At 41.0% G+C, this 26,558-nt stretch overlaps 2 protein-coding genes across 3 annotated transcripts in view; both read right to left on the bottom strand.

Moving 5' to 3' along the window:
* AQP4 (aquaporin 4) overlaps positions 1–8,153 on the bottom strand; it is a 75,104-nt gene extending 66,951 nt beyond the window's left edge. Inside the window, exon 1 of the mRNA XM_057527108.1 lies at positions 8,116–8,153. The gene's annotated coding sequence lies outside the window, so the exon portion shown is untranslated. The remainder of the gene's footprint in view (positions 1–8,115) is intronic.
* Positions 1–26,558, bottom strand: part of CHST9 (carbohydrate sulfotransferase 9) — a 242,795-nt gene that overhangs the window by 16,401 nt on the left and 199,836 nt on the right. For both annotated transcript variants that reach the window (XM_057527104.1, XM_057527105.1), the window contains exon 4: positions 8,116–8,153. In XM_057527104.1, coding sequence (XP_057383087.1) covers positions 8,116–8,153 — 38 coding nt within the window. The remainder of the gene's footprint in view (positions 1–8,115; positions 8,154–26,558) is intronic.

Below are 26,558 nucleotides of genomic sequence, written 5' to 3'. Positions count from 1 at the left end.
GTGGATACTGAGTTGCTACGTGTTGAGGAAAAATCCCAAATGATGGTGCTGACCATTTTGCTCATAATATCTGCTGAGCTGAAAAACTGCAGTTACGCAGTTATACCCATCTTCAGGTATAGATGCTAGCAAGTAAGAAGGAGTGTGATTAGAAATCTCAAAAGAGAGGAGGAAAAAGAAGAGAAACAGATTGACTAGAAATCATCTGTGGAATAGATTTCCCTGGTCTGTTGGTGATAACATCTTAGGTGGTGTCATTCATTTACATTAGATGGTAAATTTTCTATTTTCATTCTTTCTAATAGATACTACATTTTCAACCGTTTTAGAATCCTATATTTTCTCACATGAGTACATATACAGTGACACCTTATTACTGATAGTGAAGAACTCATGAAAGAGTTTTTAAAAGTAAGGTGCTTTTCTGGAAAACAAGAGAAGAACAAGAGAAGGTTTTATAGTTGGTGAGAATAAATGTTTCTACTTCAATTCTTTTTTTATGTGCATAATAATTTGGTCTGGGCTCTGCTGAAGTAACTTGCCAGTGGGCAAAAGATTATCCTAATGTATACTTTGTTTTTAGTTTTTAATCTCTTTTCAGGTGACAAATAGTTTTTCTCTTAGACCAGATTCATTTGATTTTTCACTTAATTAAAAAAGTAATTTAATGCTCATCAGGAACCCCAGAGTAAGTACATGCTATCTTGATAGTTAAAACGTTTTTTAAAAAAAGACCTACCACATCATAAATATCTGTATTCTAGACTCTCACAACCATTTGCTTCAGTGCTGGTGTTAAGATTGGAGAACTGGTTAGGGTGGTCATAAGTGGGATCATTTAATTAATAGAAGAACTTCCAGAACAAGTAGTAGAACAGCACAATAGCGAAGAGAAAGGATTTCAGAATGAGATCCATCCACCTAGATTCAGATTCCAGCTCTGCCACTCATCATCTGTGTACCTTTAAATAAGGATATTTAAAGCACCAGGGAACAGTGGCTGGTGCTTACACGGTAGGGTTGGATTGCCTGCTTCCATCCTGGTGTATGATCTGGGGCAAGGCATTTAACCTCACTAACGTTGACTCCCTTGATTTGTACCTGCCTCCCAAGCTTACTGCTGTGAGGTTTAAATGAGATAATTTTATGTGAAACTTATAATAATGCCTACACACAGAAAGTTTATTAAACAATAATAATGCTAACCATTATTATTATTAATTTAGTGCTAAGCATGGCAGGACCTGAAAAATTACTAAATCTTTCAAGCTTGAGTTTCCACCTGTATAAAAAGGAGATTAAAATATGCATCCTCTTGGGGTTGCTGTGACAAATAAATGAGATGGCGCATTACATGACTAGCAAAACTCTTGGTCACAATTATTCAGAAGCATTCTGAGTGGGAATGATCTTGAGTGGGAATGCTTAAGTGAGAATTATCTGAATATTTGATTGCTAACAGCTCTCGCAGTGAGGTTAATAAACCATTATTTTCCTCTTGGTGTTCACGCTTTTAAAACACCTGAGGGCTGTCTTCGCCTCCCTCCCTTTGTCATGACAATATATTTCCAGAGACTACTGTCTATTGTCTTTTTCCATAGACATCCTTACACAACGTTTTAACTTTCTTGGCTTCCGAATAAAGAGGCGAGTGCCAGCCCTTTGACACTTAGACCTGAGTATCTTCTAGTTATGAAGCCTTCTGACCTTTAATAAAGCCCATCTTTTACAAATCCTTCTTTGTTAACCACCATTAGTGCCACCACTTCTGGATCATTTCAGTCTTGCTTTCAAGCATTTTAAAAACACTCATAAATTGGGTAGCTTTTTAAAAGCACAACTCCCAATTCTAGAAGGTAATCTTAAAAGAGAATGAGGGGGATGGGATCTTTACTAGCTCTATTCATGCTGAACCTGACAAGAGAAACTCTCTTTAGGTCAAAGTTGTCTCCTTGAGTGCATGGTCATTTTGATAAGAATAGTGCAAGGTAATGCAATCCCACTTTAAATTTAGAAGTTGTAAAGTTCACGCTACACTGAAAAGGCAACAGAGAATGACACTTCCATGTTTACATTCGAGAAAAAAACATCAGGTGCCAAGTCTTGACCCAAGCAAATGGTTCAGCGTTCTACAGGCAGTTATGATATGTGGACATAAAGGTGAAATAAAGGTGTGGGTCCCCCTGCCCTTTGATTCTTTCATTCCCCAGCTGTGTGACCATTATTCGTAGAGACCACGTGCAGCCTTAGCTGTCTGTGTCTTCTGTTTTTGGTTTAGATTCCTCACTTGGGAGGGCAAAGGACAACACCTAGTTCCTGCCTTATAAGAGTCAACGGCACACTAGGTGTGAGTGGTCCAGGGTACAGAGAGCAGCCTGCCTGCATCCAGCAGTTCCTCTGGTTTCTAGGATAATAATTTAGTGAGTGGAAGAATTTACAGTGGACCAGGAATTGGTTGGATGCCTATGATGTGCAAGGTCTAACAGTGAACACAGAAATGAGCCAAACGTGGTATCTTCCCTTTGGGACGATACTATCTAGTTACAAAATCACATAGGAATATCAATAATTAGACTATAGAGTAGAAAATGCAAGGGTCTATAGCAAAGGGGCAGAAAAAATAATATAGGTGCACAGAAGAAGGAGAGATTACTCTTAGCTCTGTGATGAGGAAAGCTTCATGGAAGAGGTGATATTGTAGTGAGGTCTTGGAATATGAGTAAATTTTGTAACTGCAGAGAAAGGGGTGAGTATGTTGGTAGAACAGTTTTAAACAGGACGCAATAGTTTTACATAAAGGAGCAGAATGGGAAATAAGTCTAGGGAGGCGGGGTGCATGCTCTCCAAAGGAGATCATAGGGCTTTGGATTTTGTACTCACAGGTTCGAATTTTGTCCTATAGACAAGAGGTGAGTGGGTTCCCTCTTGGCTTCTTATTGGAATCACATGTTGAGTTTTTAGGTTGTAGATGTCTGATCAAGATCATCCTCAACATTTACAGGGCCTAGAGCAGGAGGAGGAATGGAAGCCCACACACTGTATGTCTAAATATTCAAAAGTTTTAAACTAAGCGATACACAAGACCCAGTCCTTGTTTCCACCCGTGGTCTGCAGCCTGTCCCAAAGGACTGCTCTGGGCCTAGACGCTAAAGAAGCCCTGTCTCCCGAGGGCCACCCTGCCACAGAGGCCTGAGTGGCCCAAAGGACCTTCAGGAGGAGGGCAGGCCAGAAACTAGACACAGCTGGGGACTCCTGGGCAGTGGCTGGACGTGCCCCCGTCAAGGATGGGATGATTCGGTAAAGCTCACAGGATTCCTGGGAAGGGCAGGTTCCCTCACCTCATGCCTCACTTTTCTGACCTGGGATTGCCAGGCAGCTCTAAGTACTGCCCAGAATTACACCTGCCCACTGCACCCATCTCCCAAGCAGAGGGGAGGGTGGAAGTACTGTTGCTGAGGAACGCCGTCTGCCTACACAGCCTCCAGCTTTGGGGGATGGGGCGTGGCTATGTTGAAACTAAAGCTTTTCTTTCTCTGGTTTCAAAGGGCACAGGCTGGTCTTTTATCCCCCAGCCCAACCTCACCCCAAAGGACCAGAGTGTCCAATTCAGCTGCTCTATCCCTCTCCAACATTTTGTGTGTGCTCAATTGGTCATCAAACTTTAAAACATGAGGCTGGAAAGAAAAAAAAAGTGTTTTCAGGGCTTCCCTGGTGGCGCAGTGGTTGAGAATCTGCCTGCCAATGCAGGGGACACGGGTTCGAGCCCTGGTCTGGGAAGATCCCACATGCCGCGGAGCAACTGGGCCCGTGAGCCACAATTACTGAGCCTGTGCGTCTGGAGCCTGTGCTCCGCAACAAGAGAGGCCGCGATAATGAGAGGCCCGCGCACCATGATGAAGAGTGGCCCCCGCTCGCCACAACTAGAGAAAGCCCTCGCACAGAAACGAAGACCCAACACAGCCAAAAATAAATGAATGAATAAATAAATAATTTTTTTTTTTTAAAGTGTTTTTCTCTCTGTGCCTGTGATGCTCGAGGCCTCCGAAAGCACATGAGTCCTCTTGGCCTGGTCTAATAGTGAGGCCCCGTCTGAACCCAACCCCTGGCCCAGAATTTCTTGGGGGTGCATGTGATGTTGGGGGGGGGTGTCTCAGGATCTGTGCTAACAAAGCTCCAGGGTGATTATAATGCACATGCAGCGTTAATAATCGCTGCTAAAAATGGGGGAGGCATTTCTGTTTAGTTATTGTTTTTCGGCAGAGGAGAGATGCCAGGTGATTGGTATTTCAGAAAGTAAAGCGGAACAGAATGCAAGGTGAATGGGATGGCGGTGAAGCAGTGGGAGAGCCACCATACAGAGCGAACGAGATGAGGGCCTGGGGGGAGCAGAGGCCAAGGGCTGGGTGGTGGCGGAGGAGCTGGATTGGACATGGCTCTGGAGGAGCACACCAAGTGCTGGCTGGTCAGAGGGAGACGTGGAGTGGTGGAGGACTCTAAAGTTTCCAGCCTGGTATGAGGTGAATTGTGTCCCCCAAACAGAGACGTTGAAGTCCTCATTCCTGGTACCTGTGAGTGTGACCTTGTTTGTAAACGGGGTCTTTGCAGATGTAATCAAGACGAGGTCATGGGGGTGGGCCCTAAGCCAATATGGCTGGTGCCCTTATTAGAAGAGAAGAGGTGCACAGCGAGGACAGCAACGCGATGACAGAGGCAGAGACCGAAGAGACGCAGCTACAAGCCAAGGGACCCCAAGGATTGCAGGCGCCACCAGAAGCCAGCAAAGAGGCAAGGAAGGATCCTCCTCCACAGGTTTCAGGGAGAGCTTGGCCCTGTCGACACCTTGGTTTTGAACTTCTAGCCTCCGGAACCAAGTGACAACACATTAATGTGTCTGAGAGCATCCAGTTGGTGAGAATTTGTTGCAGCAGTCTCAGGAAACAGAGCCATAAGCTGTAACAGCAGCCAATGGCGTTGGCTCTCTCTGAACCGGCCAATCAGCGAAGGCGAGCCCTTCTCATCACCAGCGCCAGAACTGGGAACGTCCCCCTGCAACATGCACATCCTGCCCACGAGAAACCGAGCCCCATGTTCAGTATCCCTCTTCATCAACTAGCTGTTTAAAAACAAACTATTAATTCACTATGGGTTCCAGTGATCTACTATCCCAAAAGGCATAAACAGAAGGTATTCATTTACTACAGGCTTCAATTGCCTACTATGTAAGAAGGCAGTTTCCAAAACTGAAGTCAAAAGTTTTTATATTCAGTATTCCCATTCTCGTACTGACCATATGCTAATTTGATTTTGAAGGTATTTTTGGTAGTATTTTAAGGTATTATCTTTAATCTATCGTAGTCAAAATTATTCAGAAAAACCTACAGGAGACTTCATCTCTACAAGGCACATTTTTCGGAGAGGAAATTGTTGCAGCAATGAACTGCCAAAGGGACAGCTGAAAAAAATGGGTCATGCATTCATCTCATTCTGGGACATGGGCTGCCTAGCGGTTCACTCACTGCTCATTTTTGTCCTCTTCCCGTAAACAAACTGCATTCACAGGTTACTTAAAAAAGCATACTAATCTCCCCAGTGAATTACACAGGAAAGAATTCGGCGTTCCCTCCAGAGAACTCAAATAGTTGTTTGTTCTCAGAGCTCAGGTGTGGTAAAATAGCTGTGGGCTAAAAATGCACGCTGGATATTGGCCAGTAGGCTAGAACCCTCCCCTCTGCTCCAGCTCTGATTTCTCACATTAGTGTGCAGCTCGTAGCTTGCTCAATGGAAAAAAAAAAAGGACTTGATTTTCAATTTCAATTTAATTACACAATCTATAGTGCCTAGTGGGAAGGATTTCGGGGCAAGATTAACGCTCACCAGTGCTCTATTTTACATGCCTTTCTGATAAAGAACACGACCGATTATCCAAAGTGAGTACACAGAAATGTTTTTCAAGAGCCAGATTCTTTGGGTGGCAGAAGGGGAGTGCAGATCAAGAGGTACAAACTTCCAGTGATAAAGCAAATAAGTCCTGGGGCTGTAATGGCCAGCATGGTGACTATAGTCAATCTTAGCATATTGCATATTTGAAAGTTACTAAGAGAGTAAATCTTAAAGGTCCTCATCACGAGGAAAACAAATGTTTTGTTACTTTGGATGGTGACAGACGGTAACTAGACTTACTATGGAGATCATTACACAGTGTACACAAATATGGAATCATTATGTTGATTCTAATATAATGTTATATGTCAACTATACCTCAATTTAAAAAAAAAATTAAAAAGGAAGGGACTTCATTTTGTGGCTCTTTGCCAGACTTTAGATAAATTAGAAACGTAAGATGCCTCATAGAATTATATTCCCGGCACATTTTTGAGAGTGAGGAGCACCTCCCTACATGGAAGAAGAAAAGATAGAAATTCCATTGTAGAATTAGAAATACAGCTGGCAGACACTGATTGAACAATACAACTATCTGTTCTGAGAATGACTATATAACTAATATACTTAAGACCCTTACCTCTTAAGCTAAAGTCCAAAGAATTTCGCTGTCTTACTGGGACTGGAAACCATTATGATTTTATCTGGCACCAAATCAATGTTTAAGATTATAAGTAATTATTTGGTGTTCTATTTTGGTGTCTACCTACTCTATTAGTTTAGCCAACGGTAAAAAGAAGGAAAATACAGGAAATGAAAATCTGCCCCCGAGAAGTGGTCTTTATTTCTCGACCAACTGCTTTACCTTGTTAAGTTAATAAAGAAAACAGTTCTCTTTATAAGTCAAAGTATTCCCTCTGTGACTTAAATAAATAAAAATTGTAGCAATAAACATTACTGGTTAACTGTTGCTCAGCCTTACCAAGCTACTTGAGTATATACAAATAGTTGAAATACAACGTTAAAGAGACTAAGTTCAAAAGGCAAATAAACTATTTGAAACGACTAATTGACTTCAACATTGCACGGGGGTGGCATTTTCAAGTATTAAGATGGCTGCTACAAAGATTCAGTACAGTATTTACAATTGTATTCAAAAGAAAAATGGTACCCGATAAGCCTTAAATTTTGCCTACTGAATTTGCAGTATAGCATATTAGCCAAATGAATGAACCATTTTTTAAGCTCGATGAATTACCGGGCATCTGGCACAGATTAGGTAGAGCTAGAACTTACTTCGGTTGGAATGACAATGAGGACCAGAATTGGAATTTATTTTGAAGCCCATTAGGAGAAGATGTTGAAAAATGTACCCTTGACTGGTATAAATGTAGACGCGCCATTCTTCCCCTTGGCAAGGGTGAGTTATAATTTATGCCAGAGGAGAACAACAACAGCAAACGACTTGGAGATTCTGATCTATGAATGAAAGCTGTGCATATTTTGCCATAGGCCAGTGTCTGCATTCCCTGGGTCTAGTGACACAGGCAGCGCTGGGAGAAACTGCAGCTCAGCTGGCCCATGGGAAGAGGGTGGGATGGTGCAAGACAGGCCGAACTTGGTTTGGATATGTGGCTACATGTCTCACACCTCTTAAACCGTTGTACAGAATGACTCCATCTACCGGTAAATATAAAAAATTAATCGAAAAAGAATGGGTAAGAAATAGTGAGGCAGGCAGGAAGACACTGGCTAAATGTGGGTAGACATCAGAGACCAGAACAGAAAATCAACTTGTACGTTTCCACGGCTAAGGGTTTAGATCTTAACTGTCTGGGAGGGAGAGACTGGGCGAATTAGAACTTGGGAAAATCACAGAGGAGAGTCACCTTAGTTAAGGGAGAAGCAGATAAAAGTATCTATTTGCAGCCATGATAGAATCAAAGAGAGATCATGATACGCTCGGAGGGATGCTTATGTCAGAACTGGCAGAGCCCACTTCTCACTGTTTCCCACTCTTGGGGAGGATGGTGAGGAGGGAAGGAATGAGGTGAGGGAGGCAAGGAAAGTGTATGATCGTTTACATAGGATCAATTTATTTGCTCTCAGAACCAATAACACGTGTATTGCTCATACCCAAGAACTAGCAATGCCCCCCCTTCTAAATATTTACAAATAATTATTAATATTTAAAGCAAAATTCTACATTACAGTTTATGAGAAGTGAGGAAATACCTGGTTGGTGATATGGTCCTGGATTTTTTCTCTGGTCTCTGAAAGAGAAAGCAAAAAAGAAATTCAACATTAAAGTATGAAAAGGAATAAAATACTGTACTGGTCTTGCTCTGTTCTCACTCAAAACTCCAAAAGAACTCTCCGAGCAAGAATGTGTATCACAATAGGGACATTTATAATCACTCCAATAATTGGGATGAAAAAAAAAGTCAAAACCGAAATAAACCACATTAGGCAAAGATAACAGAAAATGGAGTGGAAATCCGGGAAGGGTGATACCAGAGAATGTATTAAACTTTGGCAGAGAAATGGTAAAGAGATGAAAGGACCAAAGAAAAATTTGAACCACAGCCAGTCAAGTCAAAGGTTTACAAACAATGACAACCTGTTCAAGCATAATATTAACACTGAACTCAAGGAACCTTGAGGACCAGGCGAGGAAATTTAAAGTGGTGGATGGCAGAGGTGCTACTTTTCTCTGACCTATGAAGATGATAAAGACGTTCTTATGTTTTGGTACTGGCAGAGACTAAAGTACAAACCAACAGTTCCATTAATGTTATCTTGGTCAGGACAGAAACAAATCAGAGTAACATAACATATGAAAAGCAACACAGGGGTATAAATAATAAAGACTCTAAAATAATAAACCTCAGTCATTGCAAAAATAGCCTAAAAGTGGTCAATATCATGTGTCTTACATACAAGGAAAAAAATCCTTAGGAATAATCAATAACCAACAAACCATCAGGAAAGAGAGGAAAGAAGACATTTCGTGGCCCTGCAGTTATTTTGTGCTTGTGAACATCTTGGTGTGGTACGTACACTTTATTAAATGTGTCCTTTTAAAATGTTAATTAAAATGATTGTGTAGTGACATGCATTTATAAGAAATAATACAGACAGATCCCCTGTACCCTTTACACCGGTAACATCTGGAAGATCTATAGTACAATAATATCACAACCAGGATATTGACATTGACATAGTTGAGATGCAGAACATTTCCATCACCACAAGGGTCCCTCACGTTGCTCTTTTATAGTCACATCCATTGTCCTCCCGCCTCCACCCTCTTCTTAACTCCTGGCAACCACTCATCTGTTCTCCATCGCTATCATTTTGTCATTTCAAGAATGTTGTGTAAATGGAATCATACATTTTATAACCTTTTGGGATAGGATTTTCTCACTCACCATCATTCTCTGGAGAATCATCCAGGTTGCTATGTGCATTCCTGTGCATTTCTACCTTTTTATTGCTGAGTAGTATTCCATGGTAAGGATATACCAAAGTTTGTTTAGTCATTCACCTGCTGAAGGACATCTAGCTAGTTTCTAGCTATTGTGAATAAAGCTGTTATCAATATGTATGTACAGGTTTTTATGTGAACATCAGTCTTCATTTCTCTGGGATAAATACCCAGGACTGCAATTGCTGGGTTGTATGGTAGTTGCATGTTCAGTTGTTTAAGAAACTGTCAAAACTGTTTTCAAAAAAAGACTTGTAATGAATAAGTGATATTTACCAGTCAGTTGAGCAACTAATAATAAGTATATCTGGAAATTTTACTAAGTGTTCAGTACCAGGTTAAGTGTTACATGGGATGCAGTAGAAGAATAAGGAGTCCAGAGAATGGAATGGATCTGTTGAGTGGGATCTTAAATCTAGTCACTGTCACAAAATACCAGGGGTCAATCTTGGAGTTTCTAGATAATAAGAACCAATTTTCTTCATTTTTTTTTTAACGGTACTGCCCAATCGGACTCTCTTGATACATTTTAATATTTAGATTTCCCTTGTCAGATAATATGCAGAGTGTTTAAAGAAGACTGTTTAATGGTTTGTGGGGAAAAAAACTTGCCTTTTGAATTAAATCACCAGTATGGCCAAGAAGAGGGGGAAGAACATTCAGGAAGGAGAGAGCCAGTGGGTCCAAAGCACAGAAAGGAAGCCAGCGTGGCCGGAGGAAAGTAAGGGGAGGCCAGCGTGGTGTGAAACGAGGCAAGAAACATACAGCCATGGTCATGTAGACCGTTTGGGGGAGATTTATGATCTTCCCCAAAGTAGAGGGAAGTCAGTTATTAAGGGGGTGTAGCCCAGGATGTGAGTAGGGGCACGGGAATGCCTTGGTCAGATGTGCATCTTCAGAGGACCACTCAGGGCTGGTTGCCACCTGGGGAACAGGCTGGAGGTGACATCAGGGGCAGCAGCAGCACGAAATCTTAGTTCTGTTTCCTTAGGAACCAAGGGAAATCTGAAGGAATTCAAGTGAAAAATAAGAGCCCAAACAATCAAATAATCATAACCTAATCACGCAGCAGCCCACTGGAGTCTAGAAAATGGAGTAGGTGACAACCTGGCATCTAATTTACAGCTCTGTCATTTACTAGATGCTTGATTCAGGGCCAGCTACTCAACGTTCTGGTCCTGTTCGGCCATCTATAACAAAGAGTTAACAGTATTTACCCCTCTCCAGATTTGTGAAGATTAAATAAGTATGAATTTTGCAGGCAAAGGGTGAGAGAAGGGCATTCCAGGGAGTTGGGACAGGAAGAGTAAAGTCTCAGAGGCAAGGAGAGGGTGTGTTTGGGTAAATTGTGAGACATTCTGAGTGGCTTATATAGGATAAGCATACGTAGCACAGCAGGTGGGAAGGAAGGGGTGTGGGAAGAAGGTGAGACACCAGCTTTGGGAAAGATGACTTGAGAGGTGGGGTGGAGGATGGATTGATGGGGAGGAAGAGGACCCAAGAGCAGCTACAAATCTGCTCCTCAGAAAAATGCCAACACACAGCAAAATGGGACAATGCAGGAGGCTAGGAGACCTCTGCAGCCATGCACAGATTTGCAAGAATCTGCAGTTTCAAGTCTATTTTGAACAGCAGGCCCCAACACATGAAATAAAAATTTCTCAGATTCCAGCTCCTCTGGACCATTTTTCGTCCCTCACAACTAGACTCATCAGCTGTTCAGGCATTTCCCTAACTTAATGAACTGAAAGTATGAGTTCAATGTCTAATATATTTATTCTAAAAAAATATGATCCCTTCAAGATGGCAGATACCTCCTGAATGCTGGGTGTGCAAAGACGCACACAGCAGGGCACCCACCCTCAAGGTCAAGGTCAAGTGAGAGAGAGAGGTAAGTAGAGATAAGTGACAACACTGCATTTTAAGTGTTTTAATAGAGTTTTATGAATGACACCGTGTGAGAACACAAATGAAGAGCAACCAGTGTGGCTGATCTTGGGGAACAAATAGGTTTCTGGGAGAAATATTGCCAACAACCACCCTTATCTTCCCTTTTGGCTTATGCAGAAATATGTCACGAACAACCAAGGACCACCCTTTTTTTAAAAAATATTTATTGATTGATTTATTTGGCTGCTTTGGGTCTTAGTTGCAGCACGTGGGATCTTCTTTGTGGCATGTGGGATCTTTCATTGTGGCAGGCGGGCTCTTTGTTGTGGCACATGGGCTTCTCTAGTTGCGGCACGCGGGCTTCACTCTAGTTGTGGTGTGTGGGCTCTAGAGCACGTGGACTCAGTAGTTGCAGCATGCGGGATCTTAGTTCCCCGACCAGGGATCGAACCTGCATCCCCTGCATTGGAAGGTGGATTCTTAACCACTGGACCACCAGGGAAGTCCCAAGGACCACACTTCTTATTGATTTTGTATTGGCCTTTTACTTAATGGAGTTTAAGAATATCTTCTGGATATAGGCATGTTTGAACAAATTCTTAGAGAGAGGATGAATACAAGAGCTTAAAAAAAAAAAAGATGAGATAGGACCTATCCTTGGGATGTAGGAATCGGAATAATGAGCAGGTGGAACTTGAATCAGATCTTCAGAAATGGCTGGAATTTGGAAGGCATCATGAGAATGACAGCTCTGACTAGAGGAGAGGGTTTTGGGAGAAATACTGTTGCCCAGGGTGACCTGGAAACAAGTCAATTGCCTTATGTTTGCAACAGTAGACAATCTGGGGGCAATGACGGTTTCTTCAGCAGAGGTGGAATATGAAGGAAAATGAAACTTGTGAATACATTGGACAGAGTAGGGAGAGCAATTGGAGAATACATAGGGGGCTTTGGTGGGTGAATAAACTAGGTGATGGATTGGGGCCTAGACCAGGGAGGTCGAAACGGTAAGGAAGAGAGAGAGAGAGAGAGGAAAATCAAAGGAGCGCATGGAAGAAATGTTTGAGAGAAATTGGTAACAAACGGATAAGGGGACTAAAGATCGGAAAGAGTCATATCTGGCTTATTTAGTCACTTAATCAACAAATATCTGATCAGCTACCATATGTCACATATGGATACTAAGCTCTGGGGATTCAACTGTGACCAACACAGGCCTGGTCCCTGGCTGCTCCCAAAGAACTTGCTGGCTTGGTTCCCTGCTTTTCTGACATTGTCTACGTCTGGACTATAGTCTACTTTTAGCCTTATCCATTCCGTAGCAATGCTCAAGCTGAAGGTACCACATGTGAAATCTTAAGACAAGGAAAAGAAGGTGAGGTTACGAATCTCTTCCTCTTTCTTGGAGTGCAAATACGCCCATTGTATTTCTGTGTATTACATACGGTAATTTGATATTCTACAGCTGCCAGATTCTGGAATATCACATCCCCCTTCCTCTCCATTAAAGGGTATTTTAGGAAGGAACATGAGAATTTGGGGAAGAGGACCAATATGATGATCTGTAACAGGGCAGATCTGGCAATTTGGTGAACTAGGGCCCTGTCTTTATCTTGCAAAGGAGCACAGAACTGTAAATATTGCTTATGCAAAGGCTCAGGGACCAGGGATAGTTCAAGGGAGCCGAAGATGGGAGCAGGGGAGAGGTTTCAGAGCAGTCCGTGGACAGGAGGGACTCAGTGTCTTCAGAATCTATCTACAAGTCATGCTGTCTCCTTATAGCCACTGCGTTGTTGCAGCCCATCAACAGGTCTCTTCTGGATGGTGACATCAGCCTTCTGCGGGTCCCTGCTTCCACACTTGCTCTCCCTAAACTCCTTACTACATCCTATTTGCCTTGCCCCATCTGCTTCTTGCCCATCTTTCCAACCTCGCCTTGCTTTCCATTCCCTCTCCCTTTCCACCCTCCAGTCCCTTTGGTCTTATGTGAATTTCTGGTCCTTTTGACCTCTGGTCCTTTGTGCATGCTGCAGTCTTTCCAATTTGGCAGGGCTAGCTCTTTCAAATTTTTAGGTTTCAGTTTAATATTAAGACCGTAGGGCTTTTCTCTGGTCACCCCATCTCCTCTTGTGATTCTTGATCTCAGCCCTTCATTTATTTCTTTCCCAGCGCTTACCACAACTTGCGATTGTTTTGTCATTTGTATGTTCGCTTGCTTCTTTGCTCGTTTCTTCTTCTATAGTGTGAGCTCCCTGAGGTCAGGGACCCTGCCTATCTTGTTTTTTGTTTTTGTTTTTTTTTATATTTTGTCTTTTTAAAATTTTGCTATTTTCTGATTTGAGACTACAACACATAATCCTTAAAGTTTTCAAGTAAAAATTCTGGCAATAACATTTATTAACAAGACAAGATCTCTTATGAGGAAACTACGTTTAAAAATAGAACAAGAAAAAGTAATAACCATTTTTATGAGGCGGCTGATTTTAAGTGTAAGAGCACTAAAGAAAAGGTTTAATTTTCTATATCTTATAGCAGTGGTTACTAACACTTAAAGAATGTGGGTCCCTTTAAAATATCAAGAAAAATTAAAATATCATGACAATTGCTTATACTTTTGTTATTTATTAAAGATGTTTTATAAAGTGTCTACAAATTCAACACTGCACAAAAAAGGAATCTGTACCTTTTTTTAAAATCTATTTTCTTCTTCTATGTTTTATTTATTTTTTTAAATTGATTTTTTTTAACATCTTTATTGGAGTATAATTGCTTTACATTGTTGTGTTAGTTGCTGCTGTATAACAAAGTGAATCAGCTATACATATACATATATCACCATATTCCCTCCCTCTTGCATCTCCCTCCCACACTCTCTATCCCACCTCTCTAGGTGATCACAAAGCACGGAGCTGATCTCCCCGTGCGATGCAGCTGCTTCCCACTAGCTATCTATTTTATATTTGGCAGTGTATATATGTCCATGCTACTCTCTCACTTCATCCCAGCTTACCCTTCCCCCTCCCTGTGTCCTCAAGTCCATTCTTTATGTCTGTGTCTTTATTCCTGTCCTGCCCCTAGGGTCTTCAGAACCATTTTTTTTTTCTTTTTGGATTCCATATATATGTTAGCATACGGTATTTGTTTTTCTCTTTCTGACTTTCTTCACTCTGTATGACAGACTCTAGGTCCATCCACCTCACTAAGAATAACTCAATTTCGTTTCTTTTTATGGCTGAGTAATATTCCATTGTATATATGTGCCACATCTTCTTTATCCATTCATCTGTCGATGGACACTTAGGTTGCTTCCATGTCTTGGCTATTGTAAATAGAGCTGCAATGAACACTGTGGTACATGACTCTTTTTGAATTATGGTTTTCTCAGGGTATATGCCCAGTAGTGGGATTGCTGGGTCATATGGTAGTTCTATTAAATTGATTTTTGTTGGAGTATAGTTGATCCATCTTTTTTATTGTTGCATCCAGGGCCCAGTGCTGGCACACTCTAGGTGTTCAGTACAAATTTACAGAATGACTGACAGTATTTTTGATCGGGGGCAGCTTGTACCAGTTCCCATATTTTAAGGGCAGCTGCTTCTGGCTCTTGCTCCCTGGTGAAAGGAAAGGTTCAGTGGCTAAAACTCACTATATGGATCATATGAAGGCCTGGAGTTGATTACTGATAAATTCTGGCCCATACCAAATACTTTGTTATGTGATGGCAGCCGTTTTTGTATTAGTTCCCAATGGATTTTCCAAGGATTTTAAAGTATCCTAGTAATAGTGATTATGTCTAATGTCCTTTTTCCCTCCTATTTTATACAACATCTGTAGTAGCCTAGTTCTGTATTACAAACATAACGTGTTCAAAATTGTGGAAATTGAAGTGAAACACTGAGAATTAATTCTAGATAACTTACAAAACACCATTTTTGTACTTTTCCTGAAGGGTAACAATATTTTAATTGTCCTTTTAGTTTGAATTTACCCAAATTTCCACTGTTTTCTTTCACTAAACTGCTATTTACTAAAATAGGGTTTCTTAGCACAGTTACAGTGAAGATTCAGGCTTCTGTTTAATTGAATTGTGGAGTTTGCAGAATTAGGGGCCTTGGGTGGTGCAGTACCGGGGTAGACTTGACCTGAGTGCCCCAGTTACAGGTAGGAACCCAACACACAAACTTGGGCTGTGTCTTGGGATGACAAGACAGACAGGTCGGATACAGTTTCCCTGGTAAAAGGTCACAGTGAGTCCAGGATTTGTGGTTTCTATCCAAATAAGGAGGAGGTAGGTGATTTTAGGTGATGTAAGTGGCAGGGAACATATCCATGTTTTGAAGGGACTTAGGGACCAGTTCTTGAACAACTCAGGTAACAAGGCAGAAGCCATGCTGGGGACTGAAGGGTAAGGCAAGGGCTGATGTAGAAGGTAACAGGGTTGGATTCCAGTTACTAAGGTCAGAAAGTCAGTTGAGGATCATGGGAACTCGAGCCAGATGGACCACTTCTGTGAGATACAGCAATTTAAATATGAGAAAAATGATCTCATCCCTTGAGCTATTAAAACCCTAATAAATTGAAATATCTAATTATTTTGTGGCTCTAGTGGTTATGACTGCAGCTAATGATAATTTTTTCTCTTGCTCACGGATAGTCTTAGCCTGGTGGAGATGTAAATGTTCCCTGGCTGAGACAAGAAAAAAGGAGGGAATCCCACTTAAGGAAAACCTAAGCCATTCCTCAATTTATTCAAATCATATTTGAGAAAGAGGAATGGAATTTAGGGGATAAATTGTAACTGCATAAGCCATTGCTAATAAAAGATTAAGAAGTATGTGGTTTAGCATCTTTTAATTATTTTTTCTAGCATCTTGAGTATACAATGTTTGAAATCTCTGGTTGGATCAACATTATTTTGCTCAGAGGTTTGTGGACTTTGCATACTGATTCTTTCCTGTTTCCAAGTACATTTGCTTTTAGGCTATTTTTATTCACTTTAAAGGAATTTTAATAACTTTCTGTTGACAGCATGGACAGCTGGTCTTGAGAATTAAAGAAAATTCACTTGCTGACTGAGGAAGGAAGTGACATCAATGAGCTTCTAAAGTCAGCCCAGAGGGGGAAATTGGCTTGTGAGAGAGTAGCCTTTCATGGCACTGTCTTTATCAAGTGATGCCTTGAGATGCAAATTGATGTATCAATCAAACCTATGGTGCCTACCTTCAACCAACTGAGTGCAAAGTGAAGGAACAATGCTCTGCAACACTGAGGAGGAAAAGGATGAGGGGTGTAGGAACTCAGGGACTAAGTGAATTATGCGAGCTCATGATCCCCTCTCTGGGCTGATGCTTCAATCTCTGTCAAGCCTCAGTTTCTTTGTCTAGAAAATGAGTTTGATGTAATCTGTTGGTTGAAGTCAGTCCATTTCTGTGACAGATGCCTAATAAGACCATGTACTAATAAATATAGTGGAGACATGTTATCTCACGACTTTGTCTCAAAGAGTGCTCTCAATATTTTTTTATCTCCTGCTGTGAGTTAGAAAGAGGGATCTTTAAGTGTCATTTGTAGCTACTACCTTGATTCCTTGATATTTCTAAAATTGGCATTCATTGTTTATAACTCTACTGCAGAAAAAGTCAGGCACCAAATGTGGACTTTAAGTAATAATGACCATACTAATAGCAATTATCATTGTTGTAATAACGAATGACTTAATTCTTCACCACCGTCAGAGACTTTGCCTCTGGAGCTGCAGGATCCATTTTTCAAAGGTAACTGTGGTGCAAATGGAGTGCGTGTGTATGTGTGGGTTGCGTCATGTGAGTGTACGTGTATGTGTGTATACACACACACCTGGGCAAAAATGAGGCAGAAAAGTACCTGGATACATTTTATGGTTATGAGCTGAAAAATTAAAATTGCTGATTTTTTACTTCTTAGCTCATTTTACAGAGTGTTTGAGTGATGGCTCAATAACAGTTAAATAATCTGAGTTTGAGTTAATCTAGAGTCAAAAGGGGTTTTATTCAGCTCGTTGATAGATGCATTAATGTTGACTTCTTTTCCTTGTCAATAAACATATTTGGGGATTCAATTAAATTTTCAAATTTTATGAGCTTATATATGTAACTTGAACCACTCAAAAAATATTGGTTAAGTAAAGAAAAGAGCGATGAGCTCTCAACAGCCATAGTCTTCGTGTTAAAGGATTTTCAGATTATCCTCAAGCAAAACTCACTCATCTAATCCTACAGCAATATTTTAATGAGCATCTATTCTGTACATTATGCTTGGTGTTCTGGAAGTATAGAACTAAAGGAAGCAAGATGAGCACCCCCCAAAAATAACAACATGAAGTCATGGAGCTGTAAGAGATTTATTAGTAAACTGCATAGGTAGTCAGATCAAAAGGTATTTAAATCTTGATATAGTAGAATTGGTGATGGGTTCACTTTCAGACTTTTCTAGTCTTGGCTTTGCCACTATTAAGCTGGATGACATTTAGCAAATAACTTCTCTCCTGTAGTCCTTGCTTTATCCTCAGTGCATAATGACAATGTTGCAAGTACAGATGGTCTTTAAGTTTGTTTATAGTTTAAGTTCTTTGGCCATGAAAAGCATCAGGGAGATTGAAAATTTCCATAGAAGTGGCACAAATAAAAAAGAGGTCGTGTTTGGTGGGGGATCCTGAGGGTGCTTCATGGAAGAGACAGCATTTGATCTGGGGAGTTATATTAATAAAAATAGATTGGAGAAAAGGTATTTCACCTGAAAGGAAAAGCATGAGAAAAAGCACAGAACCAGGAAATGCATGGGGTGTGTACGAGGAGTAGTAAATAGTTCTGCTTGACTTCAGTGAAGTCTGTATATTCGCGAGTAATCAAAGGCAAGGCAAAATGTGTGTCATGGACCAGTATTGTGGAGAGTCCTAAATACTTCAGGAGAGATTTCGACATTTACTTGGTAAGGGAGCTCTAAAACATTTTTGAGCCAGAGAGTGATCGAAACTGTTTGAAGAAGATGAATCTAACAGTGCCATGGCTTGAGCATGAGAGGTGCTGGTACAGAGATGGCATAATGTGGGTGAATGTGAGATACACTGTGTGAGTAGAATGGGACTTCATTCAGATGGGGGCTGGGGTGGCAGGGCAGTGGAAAGAAGGGAACTAAAGATGATCAAGATCTTGAGCTTGGTTGCTTGGGAGAAGATGCTCTTAATCCAAAGATGGAAACAAGGAAATAGGACCAGTTTAAAGAAGTAAATTCGGCGAGTAATGGTGGAGGTGGAATGATTAGCTCCTTTCAACATTTGTTAGGTTTAAAATACCAGAAGGACATGCTGGAGGAGGGCAGTAAGTGAGATCAGGAAAGAGGTCAATACCAGGCAATCTTCTGCAGAGAGATGCCCGGGGAAGCTATAGAATGCAAGACTCTTTTTAAAGTATATACAGAGAAATAATGACCAAATTAGAACTTTGGGAAACAGTTGTTTTTTATTTATATTCAATGATGCCTCTTGAATATAATGCAGATTTTACATCATCTGTGGTGAACAAGAGATGCTGTCTCTAGGCTATCCCAAGGATTTACTATCAGGAACTAGCAAGTTAGAAGTTTGGTTTCAGAGCTTAAGTTCTCTCTGGTCCTGGATTTGAGTCAAAGGCTTTGATTCTGACACCAATTCCATTGGTGTGTTTTTCCTTTAACACACTAAATAATTAACTGAATTCTTCACAGATACTGACTGGCTGTCCACAAATTTGACTCACTTCTGACACCTACCTCCCTTGAGATAGAGTCAGATCCTACAGGCTAAGGGCTCAGTCCTAGATGCCTGCACACACACAGCCCTGCCCCTCGACACACACGTGCGCGTGCACACACACACCACACTTCAGATGCCAGCTGCAAGTCCAGCTTGTCTCCTGGGCTTCTGACCTACTGGCTGTAGATCAGAGGTCCTCATGAACCTTTCCTTGCGTTTGATTAATTTGCTAGAGTGGGGCTCACAACTAAGAAGCATTTTACTTACTAGATCACCGGTGTGTTACAGAAGGCTATAACTCAGGAACAGCCAATGGAAGAGATGCATAGGGCGAGGTATGGGGGAGGCAGGGAGAGCTTCCCTGCCCTCTCTGGGGGTGCCATTCTCCCTAAACCTCCACTCCTTCGCCAAGCGGGAAGCTTTCTGAACCCCAGTCCTTTGGGTTTTTCTGGAGGTTTCAGTACATAGGCATGGTTGATTAAATCATAGGTCACTGGTGACTGACGTCAATCTCCAGCCCCTCTCCCCTCCCTGGAGGTCAGGGGTGGGATTGAAAGTTCCAATCCTCTAATCACAGGGTTGGTTCTCCTGGCAACCAGCCTCCACCCTTAGGTGGGGTCCAAAAGTCACCTTATTAAGATAACAAAAGACACCTTTCTCACGCTCATCATTTAGGAAATTCCAAGGGTTTTTGGTAGCTCTGTGCCAGAAACTGGGGACAAAGACCAAATATTATAGATCTATTTCTTATTATAAATCACGATATCATCAAGGCAAATCGCAAGTTCTAGTAAAAGAAACTTAGGCCGATTTCCTTATTTATAAACTGAAGCTTATGAAAGTGTGGGACTTTCCTAAGGATACCAACCACACAGATTTTAGCAATGGTCAAGAGTGGAGGCCAAGCATTCAGAATGTCTGGGCTTGATTCTCAGTTTCTCTACTTTCTGTCTGGGTGGCCTTGGGCAGATAACAACCTCTGTGAGTTTTCTCATCTGTAGAATAAGGATAACAAGTATATTATAGGATCATTTTTGATAATCCAACGAGTTAACATAAAGGGCTTACTAGCACAATACCTGGCATCTGTAATGACTGTATCACAGGAGGCTCCAGCTAAGGATAATAAAACCAGATTGTTTACAACCCAGATGCAAGCTGTTCTTCAATGTGGTTAAGAAGAGTAACAACAATTTTCAGGACAGCCAAGTATCCTATTCTGGAATAACCAGGGAGTGTGGGAGAAAACTAGGGATCATATGTATTTTCAGTGTCAAAAAAATGAAAAAGGGCTTCCCTGGTGGCACAGTGGTTGAGAATCTGCCTGCCAATGCAGGGGACACGGGTTCGAGCCCTGGTCTGGGAAGATCCCACATGCCGCGGAGCAACTAGGCCCGTGAGCCACAACTACTGAGCCTGCACGTCTGGAGCCCGTGCTCCGCAACGGGAGAGGCCACGACAGTGAGAGGCCCGCGCACCGCGATGAAGAGTGGCCCCCGCTCGCCGCAACTAGAGAAAGCCTTCGCACAGAAACGAAGACCCAACACAGCCAAAAAGAAAGAAAGAAAGAAAGAAAGAAAGAAGCTTTCATTAAAAAAAAAAAAAATTTAGTCCAATTTAAATGATTAACAAGTAGTCAAACATTTAAGAACTTTAGCTTAGCCAATTAATAAAAATGAAAATGCTTGGAATCCCATTTTCACCTTAAGGCATAAATGCACAGGCATATATCCAAGTCCTGCTCTTGGCTTCCAATCCCCAGCCTGCCACACGGAGGCACAGGACAACGAAGCCTGCAGCTTTCCCTCCAGTGCCATGGGGGTAGAGGGCCCAGCTGACACAAAGGACTTCCCTCGAAAACTGGGGGAGTCAGTGCCTCTAGTGAACTAATTCTCATTCCCCTGCAAACACATACTTTGAGAAGAAGAATGTGCACAATTTCCTGGTTACCTTTTGCTGCTTCTTAGGGTGAACTACAATATGGCATCTGACAAAGACCCTCTCCTTGATCAGACTTTAGTCAGGTTCCTCTGACCTTGACTTTGACCCCTGTCCAGTCTTCCGCCAGCCTCGCCCAGTCTTAGCAATAATCCTGCTAAGAGTAAGAGTCAGCCCATACTTGATCTGTGATCAAGTTCCTCATCCCCCACCTTTGATGTGTAAGTCTTTGGCCAGCCTTTAGCGAGAATTCTGTTAGGTCAGCTTAGCAAGAATCCTCCTACTCTGTAAGGTCTCCTCTTAATCATTTTCCATCCACTGACTCCACAATGCTCATTGGCTGTAAGTCCCCACTTGTCCTTGTATTTGAGCCCATCTCTCTCCTCTGTTACATACCCCCATTGCGACAGTCCTGAATAAAGTCTTCTTTACCATTTTAAAAAGTGTTGGAATTTTTTTCTTCAACACACCTAACATTTTATCATTAAATTCATTTCTTTCTTTTATATCCACTATGCTGTGAAAAATGACTGAGTTTTATTAATTCTTTATTAAGTCTGCAGATCCCATGTACCCTCAACTTCTAATTATTCCTGGTGATGTCTTAAAGCCTTAGTATGCAATCAGGGAAACTGTAAATGACACCATCGCTCAACTCCAGACCCTGCACTTCACAATGTCATTTACAGTAGGGTCCACAGTCTTATTAAAAGTAAGGTCCTCTGCCCCGCCCACCTTTGGAAGTGGCAGGAAATACTAGCTTATTTTTGAAAAATCAAATTATTTTTGAAATGGATTCCCCTTTTTCTTTCAAATTCAAGCAAGATATTTTTAAAAAACACTGAATTGGGATAGCTGGGTTTTTAAAGGTAATTTTTAGAGTATTAGAGACTACAGACAGTATATATGGATGTTTTTTCAATTACCTCATTTCCATACATCAATGCTTACCCACTCAAGGCTAGAACTAGCTAAAAGGATTGCTAATGGGCTGTAATTGTTAGTCAATCTCCCAGCTCTTTGTGCGTGATGTAAACATACCTCCAGAGAGGTTGTTTGGATTGAGTAGATTACAGTACTGTAATCTGAGAAGTGAGAGAAGTGAAGGCTGTGCTTTTGTCAGTGGTCCTTCTGTATGATCCGTGGGTCACGCCATGGCATGGGGACAGCCTGTGGTTCAGGCGACAGAGACCGAATGTAAACAGACAGCTCTTGGTAGCTCCATGTAACATCATTTTTCCCAGTATCAATGCACCAGACATTTTCCTGTACAATACCCACAGGAGAGGACAGACTCATGATTTTTATGCTTTTATTTCATCTCCATTACATTTTGGTATATTTTTTGGCATTTGGGGGAATTTTGCCATGCTTGCTTATACATTTCAGAGGTTCTAAGTATATTCTAATCACCCCTCCATGCCCACGGTAGGGGGTGAGGGGTGAAGGGGAGTGGGGAGGGTGGTAGGGTAACATAGGGAGGTCTCATAAAATCAATTCTGTGGTGGGAAAAGGTAGAGATAACAAAGATGAACACGATCTATGGTTGTATCATATCAAATTCTTCTTTACTCAGATACTTATTTATTTTACATCATTAAAATTAATTAGGAGGAAATCACTGAAGAGTCATTTGAATTATAATTGATTCCTAGCTTCTTACTTTTTGTGAAAAAAGATTTTTGGGTTTTTAAAGCTCACCATTTTTTCACTTAGCAGGAAAATGTGTTGCTTATTCTGTTTCACAGTGGTGACAGAATCATTTTCTTTTGTTTGTTTTGTTTTTTTTTTCCCCTTCCATTTGGAAAATGTATATCTCTGATTAAATTTGGTAGTTCCCATAAGAGTAATAATTTAAGTAAGTAACTTAAACTCATGAATCCCTACACCATTTTATACACTAATTGTTATATGATTTTTTTTATTTTAAAATCTCCCATTCTTCTTTTTTTCCTTGAAAGAATAGAGAGCATAAACCGTTAGAGTTTTATGGTAAAGGCAAATAAGACTAATTCTACTAGAGTGCTATACTGAGTGCTAACATTACTATAATTCTTCTTACATTTAGGCACACCCAAGTGGCATAAATAAGAATTTAAGGGCTTCCCTGGTGGCGCAGTGGTTGAGAATCTGCCTGCTAATGCAGGGGACACAGGTTCGTGCCCTGGTCTGGGAAGATCCCACATGCCACGGAGCAGCTGGGCCCGTGAGCCACAACTACTGAGCCTGCGCGTCTGGAGCCTGTGCCCCGCAACGGGAGGGGCTGCGATAGTGAAAGGCCCGCGCACCGCGATGAAGAGCGGTCCCTGCACCGCGATGAAGAGTGGCCCCCACTTGCCGTAACTAGAGAAAGCCCTCGCACGAACCGAAGACCCAACACAGCCAAAAATAAATAAAATAAATAAATAAAGTAGCTATAAAATTTAAAAAAAAAAAAAAAAAAAAAAGAATTTAAGATGCTGATTTATCTCTCTTACTGTCTTGCACCTTCCATCCTTCTCTGTTAACGAAGTTAAGGTCAATAATATTTTGGTAGTTTGAATCACCAATCACAATCTTATACAACTAGAAAATCCTTTCTCCTTGACTTTGATTAAATTCACTACTTATAGTAACATTTTTTTTCTTCCATTAGAAAATATTTGCATAATAACATGATGCTGGTTCTTGGCTCCAATAGCTGGATTAGGTTATGTTTCTTCTGTAACAACCCTGACTCTGGGAAGGGTCCATTTCATTATTTATCTTTATGGTTTATATTCCAAGAACAAAAAGCATCACAGAGTAATTATAAGCCTAACATCCAGCAGATTTATTGTTAGTAGTAATATTGGCATTATATTTTGAAACTATTTAAAGTATATTGTAAGAAAAAGAAAATAAGTAAGTATATTAATAGTATTAGGAACTCAAGTTTTCAGTGTAAGAAGAAAGAGAAGGGATAAAGGCAGAGGAATTCTAAATTTCAATTGAAAACATATAAAGGCATCATTTAGGAAAAACTAACTTTTTAGCAGCAATGAACACACCCAATACCCAGGTCTTAGTTTCTATGTGCTATTCCTCATTAAAAGGAACCAGGGCTCCTTAGAGAAGCTGATTCCAGGGCTAGGGCAGAGAAAAAATATCTTTCTGCTAGCAATCCAAAGAAGTACTCAAAACTAATGAGGTCATACCAAAAAGACTCAGGAACTAGCTTAAACAGTTTTTCGCTGTCCACATTAGGAAAAATGCACACCAAAAAGAATGATTAGAATTGATTGTAATAGATTTCATAGATAAAAATCAGGGAGTTCCTAGTGATCTTCCAGCCCAAGGAAAAGGGAGAGAAAGCGAAAAAAGGGAAAGTTTCTTTATTAAATAATGTCATCTAATAAATGTAGAGGAAGTGACAGAATTAAGAAAAAATATTTAAAATCTCCAATGTCGTAACTGATTCAGGTGGGAATTGTTAACAGATTCTCAAGCAGAATATTACTACCATGCAAAATATTATTCCATGGATCTCTCAGTAATTGAGAAGGAAAAATGTACTTTTAATATAGAGAAATCTGTTGTCCACACTTTGAACAAAGTGATCAAACTTGGCATCACTACTAGTGGAAAAGTGACAACACAATATGAGGTATCAGCGCCAAAAATGTTCAACCTGGTTTCTGGACTAACTGTCAGTTTACAGAGGAAAGGAACAATTTAAACTAAGCTATGAGGAATGCTCAGAATGCAGGCCATCCTAGAGACAACTGACCTGGACTCCTAAACAATTTAATGTCATGGGGAAAAAAAAGGCTAGGATACTATTCTAGATTACAAAAGAATAAAGAAACATAGAAACCAATGTTTGAACATCGATCAGATCCTTGTTCAGGAAGGAAGTAGTTGTAGAAGACATTCTTGGGATAATTGGAAACATTTGAATATGGACTTGATATCAGAAGACATTACAGAATTATTGTTAATTTTCTTAGGTATGAAGACGATATTGTTATGTAAGAGAACGCCCTCATTCTTAGGCAATATGTGCTGAAGTATTTAGGGTGAGGTGTTATGATGTCTGTAACTTCCTCTTAAATGTGTATGTACATATACACAGAGTGGGGGGCAGTAAATGAGGCAAAATGGCAAAATGTAGACAACTGGTGAATTTTGTTGATGGCTATTTACGTGCTCATTGTACTATACTTTCAGCTTTTCTGTAGGTTTGAAAATTTTCATAATACATATTTGAGGAAAAAAAGAAGAAGGCAGCAATTGAATTCAGTGCTAAGGATGGCAGAGGTAAGATCTGAAAAGTTCATTTTTTGACCAGTAGTGAATAAGAATAGTTTCTAAAGAATGGTGGGAGCTGAGGCCAAATGTCAGTTACTTTGGAGGTGAGAAAATGGAAACAGGAAGCCAGGACTCCACATATGAGAAATTTGAATGAAAATAAAGGCAAAAGATTGAGTTAATGTAGAAATATTAATGGAACCAACGGACTTAAAAATAGCTCTGGCCGAGACCAAAGAGCCAGATGAGAAGAGGTTGAACATATTGGAGACAGACCTGGAAACTTTGAGCAGCAGGTCCTGGTTGGGCGATTGGACTGTATATCCAAAGCAAAGGATTGGCTTTGACCTGGAGGAGGAATGCACATCCTCTGATACTGAAGGAAAGGAGTATGGAGGGTGTAGAGTGAGTTTGTAGGGAAAGTGAGAAGTTGAGGGAGTGCATGCCTGTGGCTTCCATTTCCTCAAAATATCTGAAGCAAGGCAGCCTGCAAAAAGTGAGAAGAGTGTGGATTTAAAGATGATAGTGAAGGGTTAGAAGCATCATGAATGGGAATCAGAACATTAGAATACTGGGTGATGTAAACACCTTCCTCATGTTGGAGAACATGATTTCTAAGTGGCATTCATCAGCATCGCTGTGGAATGTTCTCCATCTTTCTAGCAGGTGACGTGAAAATAGAGGGTACAAGGCTCCACGGTCCTGAAGAAGGAGAGATCTGAAGATGGACATGAAGGCTCGGGATAGATTAAGAAACAAGGGGGCTCAAAAAAGTGCAGAGAATGGCAGCTTAAATGGCAGAGATATCTATGAGGTCAAAGAACAGTTAGGTGGGCAAGAAGTGCCCTGAGATAATAATAGCAAGATGCAGTCCAAGATCTTTAAGTTTTTAGTTTTTGAAGTAGAGCAGTCATAGGTCAAGGTCAAGTTGTGGCCATGGGAGCTGGTGGCTGAAGCTGAGCAGAGATTCAGCTCATGGTTGCAATGAAGTGTCCCCAGAACCACAGTGCGTGAGAGTTAGATGAGCACAGCCTTTACTCCAACTTCCATCAGAAGACGTTTGGAGGCACTTTTGTCAGTGAGGGGTCCAATTTTGGTTTCCTGCCATTTAAAAAGGTGTGCTTTACTCAAATTTTAACTGTTTTCCTTAATTTATTTCTGTCCAAGTAAGAGGATTGGGAAAGAGTCAAACTGAAGCATGAATCCCCCTTCTAGGGTTTGTTCTAAGGAAATCCTCAGGGCAGTGTATGAAACTGGGTCAGCCTGTGTGTTCCAGGCTCGGCAGGAATGAACTTGAGAACAACTTTTGAGAACCTCAGGCAGAAT

The sequence above is a fragment of the Balaenoptera acutorostrata genome, chromosome 13 (assembly GCF_949987535.1).
Source record: "Balaenoptera acutorostrata chromosome 13, mBalAcu1.1, whole genome shotgun sequence".
Lineage (NCBI taxonomy): Eukaryota > Metazoa > Chordata > Mammalia > Artiodactyla > Balaenopteridae > Balaenoptera > Balaenoptera acutorostrata.
The sequence above is the reverse complement of the archived record's forward strand: the minus strand, read 5'-3'. Positions and strand labels throughout refer to the sequence as shown.